Source organism: Dendroctonus ponderosae, unplaced genomic scaffold (assembly GCF_020466585.1).
Source record: "Dendroctonus ponderosae isolate FM_Combo_2020 unplaced genomic scaffold, Dpon_F_20191213v2 Dpon_F_20191213_120, whole genome shotgun sequence".
NCBI classification, from domain to species: domain Eukaryota; kingdom Metazoa; phylum Arthropoda; class Insecta; order Coleoptera; family Curculionidae; genus Dendroctonus; species Dendroctonus ponderosae.
In genome coordinates, this window is record NW_026017317.1 from 1 (window position 1) to 10,518 (window position 10,518).

At 33.1% G+C, this 10,518-nt stretch overlaps 1 protein-coding gene across 1 annotated transcript in view; it reads right to left on the reverse strand.

The window, feature by feature from the left end:
* Positions 1 to 3,096: 3,096 nt before the first annotated feature.
* The window catches only part of LOC125503141, a gene marked incomplete at its 3' end in the record, with an annotated part of 31,141 nt that continues 23,719 nt past the window's right edge, over positions 3,097 to 10,518 (reverse strand). The window contains 2 exon segments of the mRNA XM_048663121.1: positions 3,097 to 3,232; positions 8,440 to 8,648. Of these exon segments, the coding sequence (XP_048519078.1) occupies positions 3,097 to 3,232; positions 8,440 to 8,648 (345 nt within the window).

Here is a 10,518-nt window from a genome sequence, read left to right on the forward strand (position 1 = left end):
TCATCCAATCAATCATCTATAAAAAACGAAATAAAAAGGCAAGCAGTAATCCTCAGCGCACTAAAGCACAAAGGTGTGCAAAACAACAGTTATCATGGCGATTCTTCAGTTTTTCCATAAGACTCAACAAAATTGATAAATAAATTTGTAAAAAGTATTTTCAGCTGAGTTTACCATAACAAAAAATGTCCTTTAACTTCTGAAAATGTCTTCGTTACTCAAGCGGTTCAGGCCACAGACAGATTAATAAATATTTKTWCWACMTAATTGTAAACAAACTAGTTGATTTGACCATTTCCTTCATTTGTGAATGGATAATGTTATGTTTTTYAAGATCATATGACACGAGGGGATTKGAAAGTTGAAAGTGATTGGAGACCCAGGACGAACTGTTATAATTAAATTAAATACGTGATAGAAGTCMGTTTTGACTATAACTTCTTTTTAATCATAATTAACTTCGGTAATTAATTAACTAATGTACGTTTTACTTTGTCGTCATCTTTTAACATAAGAATCCTCAGGACTTCTATTATGGCTAAGACTTGTTGGAGTCCTGACTTGTTATTTCAAGCATGCGTTTCTTTAAATTATTCACCGCCAACTAAAAATGTTTTTCATTGCGTAATTATAAACATCTGAAAGAAGGCACTCGCCCTGAACATGCAAAACTTACTACAGCAGCGAAATTTAAATTAATATTTCTGTTTAACAGAAAAAATAAAACTAATTGGCCAATTAATCCAAATAATTACTTGTCAGCGCCATGTAATGGTGTTCTGCTTATTTGATTCACACTCGAAAAAATCCGAGAGGCCTGTAAATGCCAGAAAAGAACAAAAAGGAAAAACCACGCTCCCAGCACCTGCTCTCTTCCACTGCCATTTTAGAAAATAAATACATTTCCTTTATTAACCAAACAAATAAAATTGAATCGTTTTGCCAGCAAAATTCGCTTTTTTGTATAAAAAGCTGAAGTCAGATGATTAGAATTTTTAAATTCAGGACGCTTGCTTTTTCCCTACTGCAAAACGGTAACCCCCATCTGAACAACAAGCTCGCCAATTTCAAATTGCTGTTGTAATTTACTGTTTCTTTAATTACTCTTTGTTAGGGAAAAATATATTATAAGCACGGATAAAATACTATACCGGGGAAGTCGCTAATACATGAAAGCGGAGTGCTGTTATTGAATCTGTTTAAAATTTTATTGTCTAAGTCCAAATAAAGCAAATTAATGTTTGAAAAGCTGGCATTAAAAGTAAAATTTGACTTTATAAATTTTTAGAACACCTCTAACGCTTCTTTCTTTGGTTGAACATATTATTTAATTTAATGATTTGTTTCGTCGGAATAAAGTAATTTTACATGCAATGTTCTAGATATGTATTTTAAAATATCGATAAGAGTTGAAAAATTAATTATAAACATATAGTGTTTCAATTTTAAATAATTAAATAATGTAAAAATTGGTTCAAAAATGGACTTCTAAAAACTAGCAAATTAATTGTGATTGGAAATTGGATATGAGCAAAATGTAAGCAAATGACGAATATTTTAAATGATTCAAGGCAGAAGAACTTAAATATACATATAAATATATGTAGAAAAACTAGCGAATATTGGTTTCCATTACTCGAAAAACAAACAAAGCCGTTATACTGATATTGAAGTAAGCTGTATTCAATTAACTGAGCTGTTAAGAGTTCTCATAAAATAATCAAACTGGAGTTTTAAACACTAATAAATTATATGAAACTAGAGAATTTCGTAAAACAACCCAGTCAACCCGTACATGTCAATATTGATTTAGATTTTTGGTTGATTTAGACCAGCATTGTGATCACCCCAGTTGGATAAAAATTGAGTTAGTTCCTGGTGGTTTTAAAAAAAAGTGTCATGTGATTAATTAATTACTTATATATTCTAATTTAGTTTTAAACCATATATCATCCAAGAGTAGGAAAGTCAAAGAAAACGAAACGAATAATTGTTGGGTCGAAAAATGTGCTGAAACCATGCTGACTTATTGGAAAAAATGTATTGGGATGAAAATCATTTATATGTAGAAGCTAATTTTTAATTGAATTCAATTAAACAATAATGGACAAAAATACAAATAAATGTGCTATGTGCTATTAATAACAAATAAATATGCATAGTTTTTGCAAATCATCTCATGGCAGGCAATATATAASGAAGACATGTACGTAAAGAATTATAAGACAAATAGCATGYTCAAATATAACATACGAAACTGCAATCRAGGATTTAAATTTGCCTTCCATGGATAGCGTTTCTATACAAACGTTGTCGTTGCGAGAAGAAAATTCGTTTAATTCAAAAATGAACAACTTGTGTACAGACACTGGAATWTGAAATCGAGTTCTACGAAGATTAAATCAAGTGCAAAMCTTGAAAATTCTCGTACGTACTTGTGATAATGATCCATCGAGTTTGCAAGTTAAGTTGTTGCAACCGAGTTTGTATTAGTTAATTTTTWGAGTTTGTAGTTRACGATTTTAATTGGTGTTGTAATAAATGTGCCAGTATTTTCACTTATTTATATGTTGTAAATATTTTCTAGAWTGTAGTCTATATTTGACAAAATTYAACAATTTCGGGATYATAAAATATTTAGCAAAAAATTTAGGAAATAAAACACATTTTTACASCAAGTTTGCAACTACAGTCTTACGTCTTGGATACAGATCTAATTTAGATATACTTTAGGGATTGAATAGACAGAACTATACTATAACTGAAATCCTCCTTTATTTTTTTAAAGAAGAAATAAAATTAATTTTTCAAGTTTTGTCAAAAATTCAGCTTGGAATTCCATGTGACTTGATATGACATAGTTTCTATAAATAAAATAAATAGTTTCTTTATAACCGATATCTAATATCTCCAATAAATGCAGTTATTAATTTTGTAGAACTCCTTCCTGTGACTTCATTTCAGTTTGATATTTTAGTGTTAGCGATGCATACATAATAAATTACGGTCCGTGTAGGTGAAGCATATCCGTAAAGTAAATAATTCCGCCAATGTGCAAGGTTGTGAGTTTTCACCTTCAATGTGATTAATACTTACGTATAACCATCATGTTCTGTTCGTCTACTCCAATAACCATATGTGGTAAATCGGTAGTAACTTCACAGCTAAAATTGCCGGACAGATTGAACTCGATATTCCGAAGAACTACCTGAGTGGAATTCGAGCTGTTCACCTGGAATAGAAATTAATTTTTATTGTTTATTCAATGTATAATTAGAATATTAAATTACTACTACTTGAATTGGTACAGCTTTTCTACAAATCTTCCGCTGCTTATATTTAATTCAGGATTATATTTTAATAAGGCATCTTCATTTTGCTTACGGTATGACAATAATTTGTTACTGTGTTTAGGTAAGCAATGCTCTACTGCTCTATCCTTGTAAAAATGTGTTGATACAGTGTAAGCTATTGAAAAATAATCACACATACATTTAAATACACTGAAAATGTGATAAATTTGTAAAAAGATATATAAAGTTTTGGGTCCTAAATTGTTCGGTTGGCTAGCCTGATAAAGAAAAATTATTGGCACACCATCAAAAGAAAGAGAGATGATTATCTCAATAAAGTATTTTTGAAAATGTTAGCCATATCGTTTCTGTAAAAGAATGTAAAGCTTTACAAATGAGTCGGTTCATAATGAGAAAAATACAAACTGCTAAGATGCGTTCCATCAGATTTCTTAGTAGTTAGATGTGAACACCCAGGATACTAAGCAATTAGTCGTCGAGGTCTCTCTAATGAAAAATAAGGTAAGGCACTGGAATGGGACGTGTTATATCCCACTTTTTCTTTCCCTTCGTTATTTTACTGTGATTTATGTTTGTTCCTGTTTAAAATATGAGAGAATTTTTCATCTGAAACCGAATGCCAATGTCTCGGGTTTTTTTTCGGGCCCTGCTTGTGGTAGTGCAAAGTGCTACAAAAGTAATAAATATCTGGATGCATTGTAGATAATTTCGTGGAGGAGATAGAAAAGGATGATCGGTCTTAACAGATAGTTTGGCTTAAGGTACCTACTTATTGTCCATGCAGAGAAGCGTTATGTTGATATCCGCGATTATTCCTCCGCTATTGTCGTGGTTTTCGGCAAAAAAATAATTTGCATCATATTCAACCGTTGCTGAATTGGTCATTACCAAGCTTTTAATACTGGTAATGCTGTTAATATAGTAATTTTTAAACTCATTTAAAAGGTAATTAGCTTTTTGTACCACTATGTATATGAGTCGAATGTGGCTTATGATCAGTTTTATAACGGGGATTCAGTGCCCGAGTGCAGTTCGTCACTTCATTTTTAACTAGACTTTGGATCAAGCAAATATGCAATAATATGTATTGAATATTTCTTTATTATATTGGAACTAAATAATTGAGTCTCTTTTCTCTATAAAATCAAACATAGAATTGCAACAAGTGGTTTCAGCTATGAAATAGACTGGACTTTTAGTTTTACTTCAACTATTAATAGTTTTTCTGTTTGGGCAATCCATTTAAAAAACAGACAAAATTATTTTAAGGGAACAGATATATAAAAGCTAGAAAAAAGCGTGAAATAAGCACAATAGACCTGAAAGAAGAATGTGATGAAAAAGTCTATATTAAACGGCGAGAACACGATATTGGCGAAAGATAAGCAGAAATTAGAGAAGAGAGTTACTGATGAGAGTAAACAGATTGCTTCATTGAATATGATGTATTTGGATAGTGACATTAATGCAGAAGAAGAATTCGAAGCGCATTCTCCTGAACTTTGCATTAGTGAAACAGAGGTATGATTGTTCGGTTATCACGACGTATTCAAGAAAAGTGGAGGCCATAGTTAAAACAAATGGATATTCTGAAAAATGGCATAGCGAAAGAAATTATCAAAATATAGGAAAGGAATTAATAACGCTACCCAATAAGGAATTGGCGGACTTAGCAAAAGCAACCTGAAAAAGCAGTTAAAGAAACTGAAACAATTACCTGGGAAAGGAAACTTTCCTTGCAGCTACTGAAGCCAGAACTAACGCAAGATAATTTACCCATCAAACCTACAGACTTATTTGATATTTGCAAGAGGAAAGCCGGTAACATTTCCTTCAATGATCATCAAATTTTTGGCAGTAGATGCCTGTAAGGAGTTTTGGAACCGGAGCAGGAACGATCACAGTAAATAAGGTTCAAAAAGAGTTGGATACTGGTTCAGAAGGTGAGTTTGATACTGCTGAGGAGCTGAAAGATTGTATGCATATTAACAAGATGGAAGCAAAGTAGGTTGAAATTCTTGAGATGTAAGTTTAGAGTTGGTAACTTTGCAGTACAGCTTGTGCCAGTTTAAAGGGAAAATACTTTTAGCCCTAGCCAATTCAGCCAGTTGCTCAGAAATGCCCATATTGGGAAATTATTGGTTTTAGCACTACATTAACCTACGGTGAGACTGGATGCACCCGTTGTCTTTATCAAGACACACCTCTCTTTATACAAGTCTGCATACAGCGTAGATATTCAATAAATATATAGGGTGACCCTTAAGCACATGATGAAAAGGGTACTGCGCCAGTCTGTGGCTCAAAAGAATCTGATCTAACTTTTATTTAAAAAAAAGTCTATGTACCACCCTGTATAATAAATAGCACAGTAATATAGTAGTTTACAATTCGAAACATTTTATTTCATGAAAAGAACCAACTTTTCCAACAACTAGCACGTTAGCAAGGATAATTAATTCCAAAAGCTGAAAGTCAGATCTGAAATTTCCTCTTGTTATTCGTCCAAGAAGTGTTAACTGAGTGATCATACAAACAAGTGGTCAATTATGGTGGCATTTCTTAGGGTCATAGACCACACATTGTACTGGTTTACTACAGACAGAGAAAAGTTAATGTTTTGACATTAACACACATTTAGTAAACTTGGCGTTCCAAGGCAAGAAACATAACTTCCACTTGCAACAATAAAACCACGCCAACTGATTTCACTGCTTAAAATATACAAGAGGACATACATGTTTAAAGGCTTTGGCAGTGGGGAGAAAGATTGCACTCTGAGAAGCAGACTTACCACAAATAGAAACTATGAATATTTTACTCCTACTACTTTTATTCCAAATTTATTCAAGTCAAGCTTGCCAGACGCAAATTTTATATCATTTCTAATCCTAAAACATGTCAACCATTATATTTAATGATAAAAAAAATGTATATTCACCATACAGTGAGTCGCAGAAGTAATGTCCAGTTTCATTCAAAATTAAGTGGTGTGTTTTTCTGCTTCTTGAACTTGATTTTTTCAAATGGACGTACCTTTTTCCACATTTTGAATTCCCCATTGATTTCTAAGTGAAATTYCACCATGTCCTATAWCTAAACTCAACAGAACTCGAKAATTTACGAAGTAAAAAAATTATTTACCAAAATAGTRAGATTTTTAAAAACTGAATCGCATCCARGAAATAAGTAATAAATAGACACATKTTTAATGTAGTGAYTTTCAATATGGTGAAGTTAACGRAGCGAGATAAAATCGAAATTCTCTGATAGAACACATACTACAAATCCACGGTGATCGTCCTCCCGTATGTCATAAGGTGGTRAGTAAARCAAAAACCTAAATTCAGAGCATTTGGTCATGTASGAGATTTGCCTGARWCTGCATGTTCTGCTGGAGACCAGAATGAACTTGACATTTTACTTTTCTGKATGAAAAGCCATAATCCCCTCTTTGACAGATGTACACATACGRAAATCTACTACCGATATAACCGGTACAAAGTTATTCTAATGCCAGAGTTATTYAAAGATSATTTCGATTCGCAAAATGAGTTTTGCAAAAGCATGCAAAATATATGATAATTTACTTCAAAATGCTAAATTTTTCAGAAGTAAGTGCGGGATAATAGGGCCATTTTTCATCAAACAGGATCTAACTAGACAAGTAAGTATATCTAGAATTTCCCAACTTGAACTAATTCCAGCATTGGCGCATTCATTGCCAAGTCCATTAATACCAGACTCTCCGAAAGAAGAAGTTGATTGTTGCCTGAAGTTGATTTGCCGGGCAAGATAATCCTCCTCCACACTGTGCTGCCATTGTGTACATTTTTGGYTGAAACCTTTCCCARTCAGTGGATACGAACAGAAGACCTATTGAATGGCCTCCTAGATCGCCAGACCTAACTCCTATATATTTCTGTATTGTTGACAAAGTATTTGTTGACATATCCAACAATCTRCAGGCGTTAAAAGAGAAGATCCGAAGAAACGTGCGTGCCATAACYATGAAAATAGTTGAAACCGTKCAAGAAAAGTTTATTGATCGCCTTGGACATGGTCAGGCCATAAATGGCACATATTTTGAACATTTAATTTGACTGCTGTTCTGTTTCTTAAAATAAATCGAATGCAGAAGGATTTTTCGTCTATGTACGCACAACTTTCTATGCGGACTTAAAGGCTGCGGCTAACATTCATTTGGATTCGAGCAATGTTTGCTCTTGCTGCACTTTAAAAACCTAATTGAATTTTGACAATGTTAATTGTAAAATTATAAAATGTTATTGTTCATTATCGATATTCGTGGATGACCCCAGAAACGCTGGTGAAATTTACACAAATAATGGGTTATGTCTGTAAATGAATTGTTTTGCAATAATCACACATTAAAACTTAAAAAACGAATTCACATCATTGTGTTTCGAAAAAATCTAGAAAATACAGTTGATGGCTAGGGAATATAAATTTCAACTGTCTGAATCATAGAACTTAGACTTAATTGTACCCCAGTTTTTCACATAAGCTTCAGAATATATAGTTATTAATTGGCAATGTTCGTTGAGATGTTGGTTCATCATCATTGCAAACTTCGGTTAATAAAGTGGAATAGTTTGTAAACTAAGCCAGTTATAGAACAATAGTAATTAGTTCCGTGTAATCCTCGACGGTCTGATACTGATCGAAGTATATAGGTGCAAGGCGCTTACCTAAACCATATCCTTTACGTATTTTAGATTAAAGGAGAAACTGTATGGTTTCGAATGTCCATCTAATAGACTAGCGTAACTCAATAATTATAACTTTGCTACATAAAAGCTTTTAGATTGAGTTTTTTGGTACAGAAATTTCAGAAATTGACTTGCAACCATTACCTATTAATCAGCCGAAATGTTTTGTGTAATTTAATACAGAAATTTCTAAATCTGAAGCTTAGAACAGGAAGAACTTCGGAAACAACAGATCACTTTACTTTCCTTTACGCTGAGATCGTTTCACATGACGCGGTAATAAAATCCGATAATGCGAGTTGAAATATTCAACTACGTTAGAACTGAAACAAGTTCAGTAAACACCTAGAACAAGTTAGTCACACAATATGCTTACCAGCATAAGAACTTACGTCAACAGTAATTCCGTCAAATGGGAAAACTTTTGTCTTTGGATGCTCGCTTGGGGTATATCTGTAAAACTCGCGTAACCCTCTGTACCATTTCACTGAATATAAAATGTCGTCTTCTAAGTCGTATGAACACTGTAACGTGGAATCGTTGAGATACTGCACTATCGCCGGCACTATTGACAGTTTAACATCTTTCAAGCTGATGACATCTGCAAAGGAAGAGATTTAGATCATTTTGTGGCCCTTTCCACAAGTTGGAGAAACAAAGGTTCTGTAATATTTCAATTTGACTATATTTACTCATATTTTTGCTATGAAAAGTTTTCATTTCCTGACTTATTCCAGACAAATATCTTAAACAGCATCAGTGATTGTATTTGATTAAAAGTTGTATGAAATTAATTATCATATATTAACCCTCAAAATACGTAAAAAAGTGCTCTTCATATAAGAATTAAATCTGTAAATTTTGTTGTTTTATGTTAATTTCTAAGGATATSAAATAAACAGATCTTGTTCATGTTCGGTTGAAGAGGCATAACATTTTGCKTAAATTCTGAAACTGTCCAATCGATACMTTTGCCTAAAAATTGCTCTCTATTGGTATTGAATGGAATTTATGCTWRAAATAGCTTCAACCAAACTAACCCAAATATTCAAATTATAGTACTCGGAYCTACTCTTCGCGTTCTAGATAACAACAACAACAATATCTTTATTCGGTGAAAAGACTGTCGACCATTGCGGTCTTCCCGCCCAATGATAGTAAATGATGATAAACAAAAAAAMMCTTAATGATTAGCAAAAAAATAAATAAAAATKATCACTATACAATAATTTAACAATCTTAGAAGTAAAAAGTAAGTATTTGGTCATGTCGTGGTCTGTCCATTATTGTAGTGTTCTAGTAGAGTTTCCGTGGGGTGTAAATAACGTGAGTTTCGTGTGGGCCTTGATAAGCACAGTTGGTTCAGTACTGTCCAGGTGTTTCCTCTGTTATTCCATTTTTGTTGAAGTACTATACGTCTGTACATTACTTTTGGTAGYCGTGTCAGGTCGTACAGCAGGTGCGTTGGTGAGTTATGCAGTGGGTTSTTTGATTGTYTTATCCTCGTTATGGTTCGTAGTGCCATTTGGTCTRTAATTTGCAGATGTAGTCTTGTTCTGTTCGTTGCATTTGCTAGTAGGATSTTACCGTAGTCAAGTACCGTTCTAGATATTATTACAGCTTACGCACCAAAAATATGGATGAATGGTAATTTTGAGCGCTTCAAACTTAGCGAAGTACAGATTCAACCGAAACTTGCTTGTAATATATTTCTTCGCTTTGAAATTTATAAGCATATTTTGGGCCAATGAAATAAGACTTACTACTATTGGAAACATCTCCGACAAAAAATACCAAGTACAAGTTATTCATGATATTCTGGTCTGCATTAAAGTCCGTTAATGTAACATTTTTAGTCGACTAACACAACCGCAAAGACACATACTTGTTTTTGGGTTTTCCTTACGAACTCCGTATTAGAAGCATTACTAAAGAGTAAGATATGTCGTAATCATCTTGTCTGACACTCAACAATTTGTATTAGTAATCACAATATATTTGGTCCATTTTAAATAAATCATATTTATTTCAACATACGGTCTACACTCTTGTACTTCTCATTCTTCTCTCCTTCTCGTTGAACACCATGCAGCATGCTGCATTTATATTTCCGGTATTTTCAACTTTAATTCTTGATAATGTCTGTTGTGTTCCACGGAATCAAGCAATATCTATTTCATGTTTGACATAAGCACGTAATCTAGAGCGAACTCTACTAAAAAAGCGATCCACTTTAAGAACGAAACCATTATTTTAAATCAATTATTCGGCTGTCTAGACAGGAATCAGATAACGACAATTCTCAAAGCTTCGAAATAGTAAAAACCACGTAGCAGAGTATTTGCTCGAGCAGGACTGGAAGATGTCAGCGCTTATCAAGATCCATCTTTTAATTTGTTGATTTCTGCAATTGTGGTTTCAAGTTGTTTCAAGCGATCAGCTTATATCGTCTTGAGGGTTATTGCGAAATT